Genomic DNA, 21,061 nt, shown 5'->3' with positions numbered 1-21,061 from the left:
CAAAAACCAACACCATAAACACCAACACCATAAAGAACAAAAACTTACATAATAATTACGTAAGGGTTAATTAAGATCCTGTTATTTTCACAAATGTGTATTTATTATGTTTCTACCTTTTTATGCTACATAACTAAACATCTGTTTAAATAAAAAGCGCATTAGGGGGGTGTTGGTCAAGGAGGCTTGAGTTCCACTTCATATGAAAGGTGTTGAGGTCAGGGCTCTGTGCAGGACTATAATGTTGCACAACATTATAACACACATTCATGGTGTGTGTTCATTGAGCTTGCTTTGTGTATTCATATTAAAAAAGAAATCATGCAAAAATATTGTAGATGTCTGTTAGAAGTCCGTGGACCAGTTTGAGGAGGAACCATGTCCAGCATGGGTGTGATGGATGAATGGGTGTCCACATGTAAACAGCTCTGCTTTGCATTATCAACTGACGATGGAATTTGCGCCTTGTACGTGTTAGCCCCGCCCACAACACTAGGTGCGCCGCCCCCCTCAGCAGGTGTGTTATCACTCCGCACCGCGCGCCTTCACGCGTCTCCAGCGCAGCGCAGTAGAATTATTATCTAGCTCAGCACAGTTCAGCACAGATCCGCCGCATTTCCCCGAGGACACCTCCTCGCCGCCGGCTTCATGTTTGCTGACATGGTGTCCCAGTTGACGTCTCTTCAGCAGGAGTTACTCAGCGCCTTGTTGGACTCGGGACTGACCAAGGACGAGCTCGTGCAGGCGCTGAACGAGCTCGAGCCGCGCGCGCACGGCTTCGCTATCAAAACCGAGAAGCCCTTATCACCAGCGAGCGCGAACGGCGCCAGCGATACGGACTCCAAGCCGGTATACATGACCTTGCAGGCAGCCAGAGGGAGTAAAGTGTCCGGGGATGAAGGCTCGGAGTCCGGGGAGGATTTCGACACGCCGCCTATCCTGAGAGAGCTGCAGTCGCTGAACACCGAGGAGGCGAACGAGCAGCGCGCCATCGTGGAGCGCATGCTGGCGTGAGCGCGCACACTCACCGCACTTCACTTTACTTTAATTCACTTTAATTGACTTTGATTGACACTCAGCTCAATATAGCGTATTGACAAAAAACTGCACAGCAAGACCACAAACACCGAACATCAAATACACTTTACACACTGACATCAAATATCAATTATACTTTAAAAACCAACAACAAACATCAAATACACTTCAAACACCTAATATCAAATACACTTCAATCTTGAACACCCAACATCAAATACACTTCAAACACCAACACCAAACATCAAATATTCTTTAAAAACCAACAACAAACATCAAATAGACTTCAATCTTTAAAACCAAACACTTTAATCATTAACACCAAACATCAAATACTCTTTAAAAACCAACACCAAACATCGAATACACTTCACAATCCAACACCAAACATTAAATACCCTTAAGAAACCAACACCAAATATCGAATACATTTCAAACCCCAACACCAAACATCAAATACTCCTCAAAAACCAACACCTAACATCAAATACACTTCAATCACTAACACCAAACATTGAATACACTACAAACACAAATACACAGCAAAATACCCGGTGGTGCATTAACACCTTACAGAGATTGTATAGGTTGAGTTGGATTTAAATGAACTTAAAAAAGTGTTAAATCAACACTGGGGACTTTACTATACTTTACATAGTTTTGTATAGTAAAGTTTCTTACTACGTTACATAGTTACAACCAATGTAACTATGTAACAAACACCAACACCAAACATGAAATGCACTACAAGACTAAACACTGAAATAAGGATTTATGTATTAACCTATTTAAATTAAGGGCAAAAGTTCCATAATGTTTTTACGGTAAACCCATTAAATTTAATGAAGTAAATTACAAAGTTAATTTCTTTGAGTTAAATTTACATTATTTTAAAATGTAAACGCCTCACTCCAAAAATCTATTATGTTACAAGCACTAACAATAAACATCAAAATTACTACAAACACTCATACCAAATATTAAATGCACTACAAAAACCAATACCAAAAATAACAACACTATAAACACCAAATACTGACTTTTCTATTATACACATAATAATTAAGTAGGGGTTAATTAAGGTCCTGTTATTTTCATGAATATTTATTGTCTATGTTTTCACCTTCATTGCTACATAACTAAACATCTGATAAAAATCAATTATTGCACTATTAGTTGTGATAATACTGTGCACTAATTGTAAAATACATTTATTTATTATTGTCATGCAAGCTATGGAGCATGAAATAACCTGAATACTGAGTCGGAATGAAAAAAGTTAAACACATCACTAATATAGTATCCTGATATAGAACTGTATTCATTACTAAAGACTAAACAGATGCAGTCACTTGATGCAGCCAAGAACCTCTTAAAACTCTTTTATGTCGACAGTTAAGACTAATAAGACTAATAATAATTAATTCATACTTAATATATTTTTATATAATTTTTTTTAAGGATTTTTGTAGGATTTAGGATTTTGTAAATTTGTAGGATTTTTATTTAAAAAGTGTTGGTTGAGAATGATCACAGCTTAAAATGCTATAAGTATTAGTCACTAGTTCTGTAACATTGAAGGTCACAATGAATTAAGACTAATGCGCAGGGAATAAACGTGAAATAGCAAATAGCACAACCTAAATGAACCCATTTCTTAAAATAGGGTGTTACCTGTATTTATCCACAGGAAGAAACTAAGAACATTTACACATCATTGAACAAAAGCTTGTTTATATTTGACACATAGTTCATGTCAAAAACCCAGAGCTATACCTCTGGTACTAAGATGGTCGTCATATTTTACTGACAAATTAGTTACCAACAGAAAGTTATGACAACCAGAACTACTCCAACTACTCCAGAATAGTAACCACATAAGCTAGTAGTACGTCTATTATGATTGAATATGTAATAAACATAAACCATGTAATAAACATGAACCATAAAGTACTATAGTAAAATCATGGAAGTATCATGGTCCAGACTTTGATAACTGCGTAGTGCCATAAAGTAAACTTGTAGTAACAGAGTAAAGCAGTAGAGAATGACGAGTCCTATACGTGAAACTTATAAAGCTAAATTAACTCAGCGTCGTGTCGATCTAAAGTTAATGTCCGACTGATTAACTCTTACAATGTTAATCTTGTGCATTCTTATGCCGAATACACCAAATTGCATTAATTGACAAAGTATATATTTATTGCCTTAAAAATATATTGATTAAGAAGTAGTTGAAATAACTCAAATGAATTCTTACAGCATTTGCGTGTATCTGAACTCTTTATCATTGCATGTGATGCACTGTGTTTTTTTTTTTTTTTTTAGCTGTAATTTGAAATTATTCTGAGGAAATTTTGTTTGCTGTCATGTCCAAAAAAAAATTAAAAAAGAAACACTATTTATCATCATTTTTTTTTATCTAAATGACTAGATTGAGTTTTTATTTTGTTTTAGTTTCATGATCTCCCTTTTTACAGCTTTTTGCTTGGTTTACACTATGTCAGACCTGCACACAAGCTGCAGTCAGTGTTTTAAATAAAATTGTTTTAAATCAACTTTAAATATTAAATGCCATTTAACATACAACTGTTACAAATAGTATAGATTGATTATATTAAATATGTAAAAATATATATATTTTTAATATATATAAATATAAATATATATTTTTATATTTTTTAAGGGGAAAAGTTTGAAATATTTAACAATAAAAAGATGTAATATTAATAATAATAATAATAATAATAATAATAATTATTATTATTATTGTTATAATTATTATAATATAATTATTACCAGTTTATAATGTACTGTATTTTTCAAGATTAGCCATCAAATTCTCAAAAAAACCTTGAGCATTTTGTCTGCTAGCTTTCCTAGCTTTCTTTTCCTTGCTTGTGATTATTTATTTGTGATTAAAAAATGTTGTCAATTCTCTTTAATAACTTTATTCAGACCTTGTAAGTAAAACCAGAGCGAGGCAAAAGAAATAATTTACGGAAAATGAACAAATGAACATGTAATACACTCCTACGCTGGTCCTTCTGTTTCACACCTGACCTCTGGATCCTGCTCGCATGAAGTTAAAGCACATCCGCTCAGGTGACTTTTTATTTTGGTTCCTGCAGGATCTCAGTCTCGACTCACATCTAGGGTTTCGGCAGCCGATGACTCTAAGCGACACCACGTGCAGTTGTTTTTATTAATTTATTTCTATAAATCATAAACCAAAGAATACACAGTTTCCTGATTGGAGAGAAAGGCCGTCTAGTTATTCATTTTCTAAAACTATAGATGTTAATCAGCACACTTTTGAGGGCTCGCTTCCCAAAACAAATAATGTCTGCGGATTAGAGCGAAGTGTCCACGCCGAGCAGAAATAATTCAGATTCCATTATTATTTTTATCATAACGTACTTTACACAGACACTGTGCACTGTAGTTTTTTTTAGGTCTGTCTTTCAGTAACAGTGGAATGTAACCGGGAAACACTGATTTCCAGAACATTTATTAAATAACCAGAAAACTAAATGGATTTAATATAATGATTGCAAAAGATATTTTTTTTACTATATCCATTCCTGTCCTTTTTATTATCATTGAATAAAATGTTCTTAATTTGATATACTATTAATCTATTCCTGCATATTTAAAAACAGGTTTTTAAATTTATGTAAAATGTATCTACATACTGTATATAGTGCAATAATCAATAAATAATTTAAACTGCGATATGTAACTATTAAATATATTATTTTGCATTTTATCTAGCCTAACTACAAATTGTGTGAGTGTGTGTATGTATGTATGTATGTGTGTATGTATGTATGTGTGTATATATATATATTATTATTTTTTATTTTTTTTGCATATCGTGCAATTGAAAATAAGTTACCTTGTAATACACCAATGCTTTTATAGACTGTTGCTGTTCCATTGTAAATTTATAATATTACTAAGAGTAATAAATAAAAAAAAAAGAAAAAAAAGAATACTTAATATAGTTATTTGTTTTAAAGTGGTAATGTACTAATAATTCGGCCTGACAATTGATTTATAGTAATATTTTCATTTGATAAGAGCAACTTTTATATGATTGGCTTATATTTTATTATATATCATGGATCATCAGCTATATACCATTTGTTAAGGAGAGTGTAAAAGCCAAGAATAATATTTAACAGTTTGCCGTATACTGTATCTTGAAATTTTGGTTTTATGTAACAATACAATCAGCCTCATCTCCATCATCATCATCATTATCATCATCATCATCATCACAAAGTTTATTAAAATTATGATTATTATTATCATTGGTATTGGTGTTAGTAGTATTCCTGGGATCACTGATATGGTTTGCTGTGTGTTTCATGTCAGTGAGGATCCGTGGCGCTCGGCTCGCACTATCAAATGCTACATGCAGCAGCACAACATTCCTCAGCGCGAGGTGGTGGACGTGACAGGATTGAATCAGTCTCACCTCTCGCAGCACCTGAACAAAGGAACACCCATGAAAACAACCAAACGGGCCTCGCTTTACGCTTGGTATGTCCAGAAACAGCGAGAGATTGACCGGCGTAAGTCAGACATTATTTTTGTTATTCTTTAAAATGGTGGACTTAATAATAATTTATACACTAATGATGCAATTATACTTAAATATACTGTGTTATGTGTTGTTATTTAATTAAACATGCAGTAGAAACTTTAATGTCCATGGTATGCCCTGTGATGAATAAATCATGTCTTATTTTCACAGAGTTTGGTCGTGTTCAGGGCTCCAGTGACTCAGGCAGTCAGGATCAGGTCCTGTTTTTTTTCCCAGAATTCCAACACAGCGGGGGGCAGAGCACTGGCACCGCGTCGGGGACGCTTACAGACGATGGAGTCCCGGGTTCGAAAAGACTGAGACGGAACCGCTTTAAATGGGGCCCGGCGTCGCAGGAGATCCTGTACAAGGCGTATGAGAGGCAGAAGAACCCCAGCAAAGAGGAGAGAGAGGCGCTGGTGGAGGAATGCAACAGGTACGAGTCTGTTTATCGACAAACATATATTAGTATGCCGGAGAGTTTTCCTCCGAGTGTGTTTGGTGCTCTTTGACCTCAGGTGGAGAGCAGGTCGAAAAGTTGTCATGTGCTTAATTGGGCGGATTCGAAAAAATAAGAATCGAAAACATTTACTAGCAAGGCAATGATGTTTTATGGGTTTTTTTTTTCTGTTCTCAGGGCTGAGTGTGTACAGAGGGGTGTGTCACCCTCTAAAGCCCACGGTCTCGGCTCTAACCTGGTCACGGAAGTTCGCGTCTATAACTGGTTTGCTAACCGGCGCAAAGAGGAAGCTTTCCGCCAGAAGCTGGCCATGGATGCGTATCCAGTTCACAGCATGAGCTCCTTACTGCCTCCCGTACACAGCCACCACCACCACCACCACGGCAGCCCGGATACCAGTAAGACTCACCAACACCGTCACCTTCATTGTGTCTGCTGTTAGGATTTACCTCCAAGATGACTAGAATTATTGGCACCCTTTTTATTCTGCACACCGAAGGAGAACTTAACGTAATGATTCCACCAACTGCCTTGTTGTTGGTCAGAGGAAACCTGAGAGCGTTTCTAAATTTACAGTGAAATATTACATTTTTCATTGTGAGCTTGAGTTAATTAACACCAAAGATATTTCTGCCCTTTTCCCAAGGGTGCGAGTAACTCTCGGGCTGAGCATATTACCTAATGAAGGGTAAAATTAGAAATCCGAAAGGGGAAGGCGAACGAGCCGGAGAGAACACTGTGTGTGTTTTCTTTTAAAATTCCTCTCTCGGTTAACACACAAAGCCACACCTTTAGACACCTTTAACAGCGGAACACATAAAAGTCTTGCCTCATGCTTGGGGTCAGACTTCGGTTAACTTTGGAAGCAGGGCTTGGCAGATACGAGTCACACACACTCAAAGACACACACTCACACACACCATAAATCGCTCACTTTTCTGTCTCACCTTTCCGTATGTATACAAAGTGTTATTTCTACCCTGTACTGTACATCTCTCCCGCTGTGAAATATGGCAGATTTTGTTAAATGTTTACCGTTGGGATCGTGTGCTACGTCAGAAGTGTGTGAGTCAGAGGGCTGTGTGTTTACCTCCACTGTGTATTCTGCACCATTCCATGAGCTTAGGTTGGCCGTTTGTGTGGCCGACTGATTAGAGAAACGGAAACAGAGTTCGTCAGAGTCGATTTGGAAATTCCATGAGATAGAGAGAAAGTTCAGAAGTAAGAGGAGAGAGAAACTGAAAGTAAACCGTAGATTGGTTGGAACTGACTCTTAGTCAGAAAGAAATAAAATGAAATAGAAAACCTTTAATATTACTGTACTGTGCAAAGTACAAGAAAATTAAAGTGCTACTTGAAATGGGGTTGTAGTTAAAACCTGTAACACATTTAAAAGGTCAAATTTATTAATATCAAGAGCATCCAGTTCTTTAAAATAATAGAAATAAATAAAAAGGAGTTCCTGGGAGGCCGGTGTTTTGAACGTGAAGCAGGCAGCCGGTACTGACAGAATTTTTTACCTTGATGGTATCCAGGCACTAGTGAAACATTGGGATAAGTGCATTATTGTAGCAGGGGATTATATAGAAAAATAAAGGGAGTTTTTACTTTTTACTCATATCTGTTTAATGAAAACCCCGGGTATATAACAAAAGATTAAATTCATTGACGCATACATCTGAAAGCCTTCCGCTTCCTCTTGTTGATTCTTCTTTTTAATTTGATTGTTTGTTCCTTATATTCAGCAGCATCTGTGAAAGAAAAGAAAGAAATTTGTATCCTTTCCTTATTTTGACCTCTCTTAATGCAGAACTCAGATACAGCCATCAGGGATCCAGTGATGTCACTTCCTCAACAGGCATCGGTCACCATGGCAACAGCCAGTCGGTGTTACAGCAGGTGTCTCCACCCGGCCTGGACCCCTGTCACAGCCTGTTGTCCCCTGAAGCCAAGATGGTGAGTCAAGATGGCATAATCTAATGGCGTAATTTAATAAAACACAACAAAACTAAGCCTCTACTCGTGTTTATGGCACACATCTTACCAGAAGTGTCAGAATCTCGTCAGTTATCTCTGGCTAGGTGTTCTTACATCTGTGCGAGGGTTTTATTTTTAATCAAAGATGTGCATAATATACTAAATTAGAAAAATCACTCCGGTTACATTTAAGTGGCGGATGCACTTATCCAGAGCAGCTTACATTTTATCTGATTCTTTTTTTTTTATATATGAGCAATTGAGGTCTAAGGGCCTTACTCAAGGGCCCAACAGTGGCAACTTGGTGGTGCTGGGGTTTGAACCCAATCTGTAGTCCAATGCCTTAACCACTTTCCAAATTCCAAGCTTATTTACGGTAAACCTGTTTTCATGTCATTTAAAATGAATTTGTTTTTGCTGTACATCGTTTTTATAATCCTCTTACCCACAAAATGAAAAGCTGAAAAAAAAGAACGTTTTGCACTTTAATGAATACAAATTATAGTTAGAAGGCCACCCTGTCCAAGGTACACCCCGCCTAGTACGACAAGGAGCGGGTTAGGTCACTAATATCACCTGTGACTGGTTTAAACCTGTGGAAATATTGTGACAATTGATATTTTACAATTATTTTATAAAAGGTAAATGCACAGGTAAAGGAGATGTATGGCTGCTTAGTCCTTCTGTCGCAAACATAAGCGCATGATCTGCTTCAATGTATCAAACCTTCACTTAAGTCCTTGAAGCACTGTCATTTAAACATGTCCACTTTTAATGCTATACTACTTGACTAGGATTTAAGAGGGCTGTACAAAATGTAATGCAAAAGTCATTAACTTTTTTATTAACTTTTTTGACATAGGATGTGCAAATTGCACATTTTAGTAGAGAAACTCTTCCGCTCTAAAAAGGTACTACTCAACATGTTTATTTAATAAAAAAAATCAACAATTGTCATACATAAACATATCAAAAACAATTAAATAAATGTATTAATATTACTAATATAGATCAAATGAAAAAAAAAAAAAAGAGAAACTCCCCACCCACCCCGAACATACTAAAACCTAATTTAAACCTAATTTCTCTAATTTAAGAAAAAATAATAAATTTTTAATCCACTGAGAGATTGAGGGACAACTAACAATATAATATATAATGTAAAATTTATTGTAAAAATATTGTATTTATAATAATGTAAAAGTATTGTACGTCTGGCCAACAAAGATGAGAAGGCAATAACATCTTTATGTGCAGAACTCAATGGAACTGAATCATCTGTAATGCCAAATATAGCAGTTAATGGACATGGCTTTAACTGTACCCCAGGTAAAGGGGATATGAGATAGAAAAAAAACTTCCAAAAGTTGTGCAGGTTTGGGCACATAAATTACAGGGAGAGGCGTGGCACCTGTCACATCTATTCGTAACATCAGGAAATATTTCAGCCAGCCTTGATTTGGAATAATGGACTCTGTGCAAAACCATAAACTGAATAAGACTGAGATGGGCGCGGGAACTACTCAACATATGTAACATAGTTTTAACTGCGCCATTATTGAATCTGACTCCTTGATTCCGATTTGAAAATCCCCTTTGTCCCACAGTGCGGTTTGTCTTCAATGGTGGTTTCTCCTTGTTTAAACTTCTTCACCCATCTGTGCACATTGCTCTTGTCCTTAAACATTCTGTAGTACTGTGGGTGACCGTCAAAGGTGATTCTTAGAAAGGATTCAAGAGTTAGGGTCAATGATGGTGCCCTGTGATGGAGACTATATTGAGTTGCACCTTTATATTAGGGAAGAATTTTACTTGTTCAATGTTCAAATTCACGATTCGAAGAGCTTTATTAATCCCAGAGGGAAATTGCTTATTCTTGGTTACAGTTGCTTACAGTTGTTATCCAGTAGAAAGAAAAAGTATTAAATTACTACTAAAAATAAATAAATAAATAAATCGAACCACCTGTGTCAGCCCACTTGTGCATTACTTTCAGTTCTGCCCTGGTAAATTTTATGATTTCTTTTTTCTTAGACTTAAGTTTTAGGGCGTGCCTGAAGTTTCTGATGTTTTGAGCACAGGTTTGCAAGCCATGCGGTCCACTATCACAGACATTTTCAACTTTAGACCAGTTGCTTGTGTTTGCTGCGAACATCTACAGTACTGTCATTTGCTCATATAATTTGCCAAGCATGATCATATGAGCAGTAAAAGTTATTCCTCACACAATTTTACATGAACTACAGAGAATAGAGTGTGTGGGCAGACCCATAGAGCAATAATGTAATTACGCAGCTTTATGGCTGGTGAATGAGCCCTCTAATAAACCTGACTCACTGCTTTGCGTCCTCACCATAAGCTTAAAGTAGTACAGTACACTTAAAACCAGAGTGTAAAGATATGCAGGAGATTTGTTCTGTAAGAAGCAAGAGCATTATTCTTGTATTATCTTTTTATACTGTATATCTATATATATTTATACTTTGTATGTGTGTGTGTCCAGATTTCTGCCTCGGGTGGAGTCTTGCCCCCTGTGAGCACTCTGACCAACATCCACAGTCTGTCCCAGTCGTCTCACCATCACCAGCAGGCTCAGAGTCTCATCATGACCCTCGCTGCTCAGAGTCAGTATTGCAACATTTCACCTCTGATTCATTTTAACATTTATAGGGTTTGTTTATTATAAGCAGTATAATAATAATAATAAAATAATTAATAAAATAATAACAATAATAATAATTCTTATGTTAATAGTTAATAGGCAGTATTAATATTAATGTTATTAGAATTCTGAGTTCTGTTGTGCATGAAACTTATGAGGTGTGAATAAACAAAAAAAGTATAGTATTTTTTGTAATGAAAAACATTAAGACGTGATTACTAGAGCAACAAAGAACATCTTTGTAACCCTCTTTTATTAAAAACTAGCATTAGTTTTTAGCGTGTCGTTGATGGGTAAAGAGCAGGTAGAAATAGTTAAGGTTAAAGCTGATCAGCTTTAATGTAATCAGTAATATGATTATTTCAGGTTAAAGCCGTCTTTGTATACGGCAGAACTCTCTGATTTATGTATTAATACAAAGAAATATAATTTTGTAAGGTTGAGTATCTTAGATTTGGAACTTATCTTGGAACTTGTTTACGCTAAGTTGTACTTCTTTCGTCGTCAGACAAATACACTCCCTTTTCGGTAATTGGAGAGTGAATCACAGTTCATCATAGATCATATCATAGATCCGATAAAGATGAAGTTTCGCCTTAAAACGACTCCAGTGCATTAAAATTCACTTATACCACTTGAGCACTATTATTTTAGTGGTGGAAATATTAAATAATCCCAGTAAAAATCCTCTTTAAATCCTTCTAGTAAAAAAGCTTTTACTTTTTTTAAAAGGGCATTTGGCGTAAAACTAGTGCCAAGCTTGTACAGTATGTGCGGCCTGGATGGTCTACTGTGGCGACCCCTTGCCGGGAGCAGCTAAAAGACCGACAACATAACTGTTCATAACATCGCTTTTACTTAACATTTTGATTTTAACTTAAGGTGCAGTTTAAACTTCAGGCAGATATTTATGTACTGCGAAAGTTTCATTAAAATCCGTCCAGCCCATTCTGTGTGACAAACCGACAGACAAACAGACAGAAAAAACTTTCTAAGACTGGTTTCGGGTCCTCCAATGTATGAAACATAAAGATGTCATTAAAAGAGCATATAACATCGCGTTCTGACCAATTTACCGAGAAAACCTTTCTTTTATTTATGATGATGACAGGATTTATGTGGACAGATATGCACTTTGAAAAAAATATATATAATTCCCTGACATCACCACTCTTAAAACATCACATCTCTTGAATCACGTTTATCTATGTATGCATGTCCTATGATTTCATGATTTGAGGTAACCATACAAGAGATGTTTTTGACATTTAGTGCACTCTTTGCAGCATGATGCTCTGTGATACTGTGTGTACTCTAACAACACAAGGTCTCTCCCACAGGCCTGAGTGCTCCTCCGACTCAGAATGTGCCCATCATTAACAGCGTGTCTGGTCTGACGGCGTTGCAGCCCATGCAGTTCCCACACAGCCCCAACCTCACACCACTTACTGCACACTCCTCCCAGCAGGCCTATGCACACAGTATGTACACTGCACATATCTGCATCTATTAGGTATTGTACTGCTCACTGTTAATAAGGTATTGAAGTGATGATTTCTTGTTTAGTTTTGAATTATTAATAACTTGTTTTTGTTGTGCCTTGCCAAGTGTACTCACCCAAGCAGGAGCCTCCTCAACCCTACTCTCACCCCTCTCGATTCTCCTCCATGGACACCAGTGCTATCTCTCACCTGGGTTCCAGCAAGCAGGTAACTTTTTCTGTACTCACTCACTCATACATCGTCTATAGTATAGATACTGTATAGAGAGTCACGGGGGGGGGCCTGGAGCCTGTCCCAAGTGGGGTAAACCCTGGACACCCATCCAACGCAGGGTACACGCACTCACTCAATCATACACTGTGGTGAATTTGGGAACATCATTAGCCTAAACCGCATGTCTTTGGACTGTGGGAGGAAACTGGAGTATGTGGAGAAAACCCACCGAGCACTAGGAGAACATGCAAACTCCACACACACAGACCCGAGGCTGGAATGGAACCCGGAACCTGGAGGTGCAAGGCGATATTGCTAACCACTAAGCCACCGTGCCACTTTTTTTTCATCAAAGTTTTACCGCTCTTAACATCCAAGAGTTTTCAAAACAAGCATCGGTACACAATAAGGCTTTTGAAATAGGTACGAATACAGAATGATACAAATGAGCAGGAAAAGTTTTAGGGTTTTTCTCACAGACTGTATAAAAGAAACTGGACAAATCCTCTGTAACATCACTCAGGTTTTCTAAAGAGCGGTTTTGAAGCTCAAACATTAGAGTTCTAGTTTTCGAGATCTTGTCAGGGGCTGACTCCACTTAAATTAACCCATAAAAGGGGAAATGTAAAGAATGCACAGAACCTGGCTTTTAGTTGGAAAATGCCTCCATTACCACAGGCTAGCTTAGATTTAACATATCTGAAATGCTAAGGTGGCTAATATTAATTTATATGTTAAGGTTACTTTGCTTTGAACTTCATTACTGTGGTCTGTTACATTGAACTCCATTTCTTGCAGTATGTTAAGCTACAACATTAAACTACGTCCTGTTAGCTGGTTAGCTAAAGTGATCCATAACAGCTAGTGGTTTGATGTCTGTAACAAACCTCGGCCACACCCATAGTTATCCATAACTTTATGGCTGAATAACAATTTAACTGATAAGTTACAAAAAAAAAAAAATCACCCCCAGTACATGTGGAAAATCTTGCTATGGAGACCAAAACTGTTTTTTTTTTTTGTACCAGGCTGTGAACATGTTTATTTGTGACTCACGTTTTGGTGTTGTTGGACATTTGAGGAACTGCACCTTTGACACTTCCTCACTGAACACATTTTTCAAGACCCTTGATTTTGCCTACATTTACAGCATTTAGCAGATGTCCTTATCCAGAGTGACCTAAATTTTTTTTATCTCGTTATACATTTGAGCAGTGGTGGGGGACTGAGATTTGACCTAATCACTTTTTGATGTATAACTCTAATACCCCTATCTCACCTACATGTATGCGGTTTGACTCCTTCCGTGAGGACAGTAAACATGTTTAATGTTTTAATTGTTTTTTAAACATGTTTAATTTTTCACGCGGAAAGATGTGAATGTACTCACAGCGCCAAAAAACTCGCAGTGAATCATGATGAACTGCACTTACAGTACGCCCACCGTGCGAAACCGCGTAGGTGAGATAGGGGTATAAAGCTTAAACAAGTTCTGATCCAGAACTTGCACTAAGTTCCAGCTAGCTTTTACCATTTAATTGCCTTTTACTTAAAGACAGTTTTCACTGTTTTGTTAAGAACAAACTTACAAATGAACAGACATCAGAGAGGGGATGTGTGTAGTCATGGCAAACTCAGAGGAATAGCATACTTCTGTTAATTAAAGCAACACTATCCATCATGGCTTAGATGGTAATGATAAAAATATTTTACTGTAATCCAATGCTTTGCTCTAATTGCTTGTATTTCTGGATACATAATTTTAAATTAGCACATTCTCTGGATTGTTCTAACCTGCCTTTTTTCATCACTTCAGTGCCCTTTGCAGGCTTGGTGACATTGTCCAGGTGTGAAAACACTTCCTCGGCAGCTAAGCAACAAATGTGCCTTACCGCAGTAGCCTTGACAACCTCTCATGCCAAAGAACCATATGGAGGAGCGCTGTGATCACAATGAACCACTAAACAACACCGAATCTTTATCTCCGATGCCTGGACAAGAGGGTGATACTGGAAGAAAGGAGATTTGTCTCCAGACTAGCATTACTGCATTTTCTGTTCAAAATGTTAATGTCAGAATGAGTGAACTCTGACTGATTAGTTGACTGACAAGTGTACGATCATACAGACGCTCTGGAACTGCGTGAAATTCTTTTAATCAATGAAAGCTGCAAAAGTGGCTTTAGTGTATATAGTTCAAGATGTTTCTACTGTATAATTTTATGTTGAAGATGAAATATGGATTGAAATGTAGTGTGAGGTCAAGCAAGAGAGAATAACAGCAAGACTACAGTATGGGTATGAGTTCTGTATAATTACAAATTATCTTTATTTTATCGGATGATTTATTTCGTCAGGTTTTTTTCCTTAGTTCTCTTGCATATAATGAACATCAGAATAGAAACCAAAGGTACTCTCAGGAACTGATTTTTTAAATACATCAATTTAAGGAAACAAAAAATACTTTGTACATTCTGGATTTGTTTGAATCACATTTATATTCATGTAAAACAGTATAAAATGCATTCTTTCTTTCAAGAATAGGATCCTACACACACAACCTGCCATCCTGAAGTGATTATCTCTCCCTGCTTGCTAATAGCTTGAGAGAGATTGTGAGAAAGTGCACTGTCTAGGGAGGGGTGTTTATTTTAGACTCACCCCATTAGGTCTATTTCCTCTGACCCGGGCCTCTGCTCAAATGGTGTGAAAAATCACTTGAGCAATCACTCCACGGAAATGAGCAAAATAAGTCATGATGCTTTTTTCCTTACTTTTACCTTTCAACCTTTGCAGACTGTGATTAAAAATAGAAAACTGCTAGTCAGTTATAGTACCCTGAAAAAACCCTACAGTAGGTATAAGAGACTGGATTTTGATTTTAATAAATGTCACAATTCAGTGTCTAATATTCTTATACAGTATATTATTTTCTGAAACACTCGTGGTATGTACTGTACATTAAATGCAAAAACAAGTTAATAATATGTGTAATATAAAAACTGTAATAAGATCAAACCTTACTGTTTTGATTATGTTTTTTTTTCTTTTTACAAATTATTTTCTAGGAGGTATCTCTATTAAATATTTCTCAAAAATGTATTGAATAATTTTTTTTATTTCTCCATGACCACAATTTTTTAAATAACAAAATATTCACATAATCACCAATAGGGGTCAGTCTTTCTCTCTCTCTCTCTCTCTATATATATATATATATATAGAGAGAGAGAGAGAGAGAGATAGAGAGAGAGAGAGAGAGAGAGAGATACAGTGTGCGGCAAAAAAAAGTATACACACCAGGTAAAAAAGCATTTGTGTCAATATTTTGATACTAAATCTATGAATGAATTATTATTATTATTACATGATGAATTATTACTTATATGCTCATATAGAGTCAGCCAAAAATGTGTACACACTTCAGGAAAAGAGCTTGTATAAATATTTTTTATATTTAATTTATTGCTATATGTTATATATTGATACCACTCACAGACTCGAGGGGGCCTAGAGCCTATCCCAGGAGACTTAGGCCACGAGGTGGGGTACACCCTGGACGGGGTGCCAATCATCTCAAGGCACAGATGAAGTATGTTAGAGTGGTGAAGGACATGTATGAGAGCTGTAAGACAGTGGTGAGCTCTAAGCCCCTCCTTGTTTGCTTTGGTGAGGGACAGAATGACAGAAGAGGTTAGACAGGAGTCTCCATGGACTATGTTGTTTGCAGAGAACATTGTGCTTTGGAGTGAGAGCAGGAAACAGGTGGAGGAAAATCTAGAGAGGTGCTCTAGAAATACAGAATACATGTGTATGAATGAGATGGACCCAAATGGAATGGTTAGGCTACAGGAAGCAGAGGTAAAGAAGGTGCATTACTTAGGGTCAATAGTCCAGAGCAACAGAGAGTGTGGAAAGAAGGTGAAGAGGCGTGTGCAGACAGGTTGGAAAGGGTGGAGAAAAGTGTCAGGTGTGTTGTGTGATATTGATCTTGTGAGAATGAAGGGGAAGGTGTTAAAGACAGTAGTGAAAATACAATGCTCTATGGCTTAAAGACAGTTTCACTGAAAAAAAGACAGGAAGTAGAGCTGGAGGTAGCAGAGCTGAAGATGCTAAGGTTCTCTTTGGAAGTGACCAGGATGAATGGGATCAAGAATGAGTTAATCAGGGACAACCCATGTTAGATGTTCTGCAGATAAAGTCAGAAAGGCCAGACTGAGGTGGTTTGGACATGTTCAGAGAAAAGATTATGAATATATCGGTAGAAGAATGTTGAGGTTGGAACGGCCAGGCAATAGGTCTAGAGGAAGGCCGAAAAGAAGATTTGTAGGAAATGTAGACACACTGTGTGATCCAAAAATTCAACAATTACTCATTAGTTTGACCAAATATATATATATATTTTTTTTTACATTTTTAAAATTTATACAAGCAATATTTGATTGATTTGAGGAATCTGGTGGTCATGTGGCCGTCTAATTCAACATTTTTATTTAACATTAACGGTGAACTCTTTGTAAGAAGCAAGCAATGAAAAGAGAAATGAAAAAAGTACATGGTCATTACAGTCTTGTGTCTAGGGGGCGGGACTCCTGCTGTGCAATACAATGGGGAACAAAGTAGGAATAGAAGCCACAGAGATGTGCCGTTCAGCACTACTCTGAATAATGAAGGCTAAGTCAGCATGTACTGTGCCTATTTAGGTTCAAAATTGCCGACACAGTTCCTCTATTTCCTCATCACTTTGCTCAAACACTGACACAGTGTTTGAGAGTGGAATGCAATGAAAATAAATTCCTTTATGAAAAAAAAAAAAACGCATAAATGATACACTTTACAGAAGGTCAGGTTCCCCATGTCCACTGAGAAGAGCTTTCTCATCTTCTGGGCCTTCCTTGGTCTCTAAAGCCATTCTCAGTTTCTGCCAAAATACCCGTGTGTCTACTCCATGTTTGGGCCATTTGAGGTAGGTCTTCTTCTTTACCAGCTGACGCATTCGATAATATGGAGACAGCTGACAGGTAGGAATGTCCTCCAGAAATATCAGGATTAATACATCTTTCTTTTCATCAAACAGCCTAAAGTTAGCCATCTGGATTTCCTTGGAGCACCACGTGCTTCTCAAATAATTATGTGTGATCAAGCATATGGTCTTACGACTGCTGTATATCCCGTCCATGATGTTGTCTATGATGGATCTTCCTGGCTCAAAGTCTCTATGATGTAGACAGAGTCTCCAGCCCTGTTCGTCTTCCAAATTAGGAATAAGTTCTTCGACAACCCAAGGTTCATCCTGGACATTGTAGGAAATAAAGGCATCGTATTTGAATCCGTGTTGCTGGTGCATCTGTTTCCGTTTGCTGTCATACAGGAAGGCGAGGAATAGGTAGTACGCATACAAAACCTGCCAGCGAAAGAGCTGATAAATGAATGACCCCAGAAGAGTCAGCATAACCACGACAGAGCTGAGTACAAACATGATGAAGTCTATATTCACGTTACACGACTCTACATTCATGTCTAAAATGCTTTTACCTCTCAGAGATAAAGGGTAGCTACAAGTATATCCATTTAGGTAAATAACCTGGGTGTAATTACTGGTTAAAGCCCAGTTGATAAAAAAAGCATTGTTGCAGTCACAAGTAAAGATGTTTTGCTGCAAGTCGAGATATGTCAGATGAGGGAGTGACTGAATCAACGTTTGATTGATGACGTCTAATTTATTCTCAGGCGCTCTCAAGGCTGTAAGCCTAGAAAGGTTTGCATTAATTAAGAAATTCAGAGAATGAATCTGAGCACTGCTGATGATAAGCTTCCTCAGATTTGGGATCGGGTGGAAAACGTTTGCGGTTATGGAGTCGTCGTCTGCAAACACGTTCTTTGTGAGGTCTAAAAACCAAAGGTTAGGAGTGGACTCGAACATTTTAGGATGGAGATTATTCAGGTTCATGTTTCCGCCATAGAACATTGTTAAGGAAGTTAAACCTTGAAGCAGATTTGAGGGGATTTGACCAAAACCTCGTCTTTGACTATGAATAGACAAATTTTTTAGTGAACTTAAATAAAAAAACGGGGGATTTTGCAACTTATCATCATTGTAATGAATGACATTGCTATGCAGTTGTAGAGATTTCAGGTTAGGCATGCCAAAGAACACAGCTGGGTCTTTTATAGTTTTACCCGTTATCCTGTTAGAGTAAAGTAACAAGTCTGTTAGATTTGTCAGCCCTGAAAATGCATGTGGTTCAATCTCAAAAATCTGATTGTCACCGAGATCAAGGGTTCTAAGACTAAACAAACTCTTAAAGCTTTTCTTGCGAATTGTGCTTAACTTATTATATGTCACTTGCAAATACTTCAAAGAAGGAAGGTCTTGTTGAAAAGCAACGTCGATCGTCAATAATTTATTCGTTCCCAGATTTAAAATTTCAAGATTATTTAAATCTTTAAACACACATTGAAAAAGTTTTGAAATTTTGTTGCTGTACAAATATAGCGTATTTAACTGTGTTAAATTAGCAAAGTCTGTACAGGTTAAATGACTAATACTGTTTCTACTGAGATCTAGATACTCAAGCATCAGAAGATTTTGAAACGAATTGTTGACCTCGGTGAGTTTATTACCTTGTAGATAGAGTTTCTTAAGCTGTGTTAGTTCTTCAAATATGGGCGCAGAAATATTAGATATTTCGTTATCTCCAAAGTCTAGCTCTGTCAAGTTAGAGCAGGGATCGAGCATATGAGCCGTCAAGTTTACGATTCTGTTGTGCAGCATGCGTAGCACCTTGAGTCCAGGCAAGCATCCAGACTGTAAAAGAGTTTGTGGGTTCATCCATTTTAGTTCACTTAATCTGAGTATAAACAAGGAGGCCCAAGAGATGTTCTGAAGTACTGCAGTGAGGTCCTCCTCTGGCATGTGTACTCCGGTCAGATTCAGTGCTTTTACTGAATTCAGAAAAGCCTTATCAGTAATATTCCATAGCATAGTCCTGTTTCGACCACAGTGTGATAAATCAAGGTAATCCAGATTTGGGAAGATGTTCTCAGTGATTTGGAACTTGGTCAATGCATTGTAAGACAAATCGATTTTTTTCAGCGACAAAGCCGTCCTTGACAGGTCGTATGAGTTGAAGACGTCAAATTTGTTGCTTCCGATGAGCAATTCCTCCAAGCTTGGTGACAAAAGCACTGGTCTGACGTTGGCAATCTGTCTGAGGTTATTTTCTGTAAGGTTCAGGATGGTCAAACTCCGAAGAGTGTTAAAAGCATATTCGTCAATACTTTCGATTAAATTTCCATCAAGTCGCAGCACTTGCAGGTTGACAAGACCATCCAGTAGACCTCTTGACACTGTTTTCAGCTTGTTGTAGGCCAGATTAAGTTTAATCAAGTTGGGAAAATGCATTGCAGTACCTTCTTCTATCTGTGAGATGTTACTGTTAGATAAGTTGAAACCTCTCAAGTTCCAAAGGTCCTCAAAGTCTCCAGCTCTGATGTTTGAAAAGTAGTTGAAGGACATGTCTATGAATCTTGCATTGCTGGGTATCGGGGAAGGAACCGTATAAAAGCCCATCTTATAGCAAAGAACTTTTACCTCATCAGTGTTGTTTAAATCAACCGAGACGGTGCAGTTTGTTAATGAAAACGCACTGACTTGGAAACTGAAGATGTATATACTGAGAAGAGCCAGTGACATTGTTGCCTTGAAACACATCATGCCTAAATTTGTGGTCATTTCTAAACAGGATGAATTGCTCAAATTCAGATGTCTCCTTCTTGTACAAGAGCTGTAAAGAGAAATCATACAAATCTCTCAGATTTATTTTTTGGGAAAATTTCTATCTGGTTCTTGCAAAAATAAATAAAATGCAGATCCATATAACCTTGTTATATCTGGATTTCAAGACAGTAATAAAGTTAATACTTAATGTTATACAACACTATTTTACAAAAGCAGTTTTAAAGAATTATATTTGGAGGAAATTTGAGGAACAAAATCATTTTGGTTTTACACTGGCTTTACGGAATTATGCTGATGTTACAAGCAAGACAAATTTTTACACATTTTACAAATTGGTTCAAATCACAGACTCAGGCAATACTATTTAAAAACAATACTACTACTGTACTACTACTAACAATGGCCTGAAAACATTTTAAAGCTCTTTCTTTTTAAATCATAATCTCAAATAGATTTACGATAACAAAACAATATTACTTTTCTACTACTAATAGAAAAAAACATTTGTAAAAGACCATACCTCCTTTTCTTCTAAACCTCTACACTTGAATGGATTCCCAAGGCTTGTTTAACCATGACACGAGGAAGTATGTCATGTAAGGGTAAAAATACAGAAGTATGTCCACTTTCACTACAGATAAGTGACAGTGTGTTAGGCTGTTTTTTTGCTTAGTCATATAAAAACCTTGTGCCTAGTCATATAAAAAAAAAAAATTACTAAATGTGATGTATAATAACCTAACTCTAGTTAGCATTTAACAAAAAATATATTGTAGTTAAACAAAAAAAGATTTTCTGTGTGCACAATTACTGAGACCTTAAGCAAAGTCAAATGAAGTATGACATTATTTTTGAGTTTGCAGTAAATACCACCACTG

The 21,061-nt window shown here is 37.0% G+C and overlaps 2 protein-coding genes across 2 annotated transcripts; one reads left to right on the top strand and one right to left on the bottom strand.

Moving 5' to 3' along the window:
• Positions 1-566: 566 nt before the first annotated feature.
• On the top strand, positions 567-16,079 carry hnf1bb (HNF1 homeobox Bb). The gene is made up of 9 exons (XM_053478460.1): positions 567-1,010; positions 5,419-5,618; positions 5,801-6,065; positions 6,267-6,487; positions 7,900-8,045; positions 10,570-10,690; positions 12,069-12,209; positions 12,337-12,437; positions 14,260-16,079. Exons 1-9 carry the CDS (start codon positions 649-651, stop codon positions 14,278-14,280), a joined length of 1,578 nt encoding a protein of 525 aa, XP_053334435.1. The 5' UTR covers positions 567-648; the 3' UTR covers positions 14,281-16,079.
• Positions 16,080-16,240: 161 nt separating this feature from the next.
• LOC128507492 (toll-like receptor 13) lies at positions 16,241-20,778 on the bottom strand. The gene is made up of 2 exons (XM_053478459.1): positions 20,704-20,778; positions 16,241-20,229 (listed from the first exon to the last, which is right to left on the bottom strand). The coding sequence occupies exon 2, from the start codon at positions 20,175-20,177 to the stop codon at positions 17,277-17,279; it is 2,901 nt and encodes a 966-aa protein (XP_053334434.1). The 5' UTR covers positions 20,178-20,229; positions 20,704-20,778; the 3' UTR covers positions 16,241-17,276.
• Positions 20,779-21,061: the final 283 nt, after the last annotated feature.

This window comes from Clarias gariepinus, chromosome 19, assembly GCF_024256425.1.
Source record: "Clarias gariepinus isolate MV-2021 ecotype Netherlands chromosome 19, CGAR_prim_01v2, whole genome shotgun sequence".
In the NCBI taxonomy this organism is placed as follows: domain Eukaryota; kingdom Metazoa; phylum Chordata; class Actinopteri; order Siluriformes; family Clariidae; genus Clarias; species Clarias gariepinus.
Note: the sequence above shows the minus strand (reverse complement) of the source record. Positions and strands in the feature narration are given on the sequence as shown.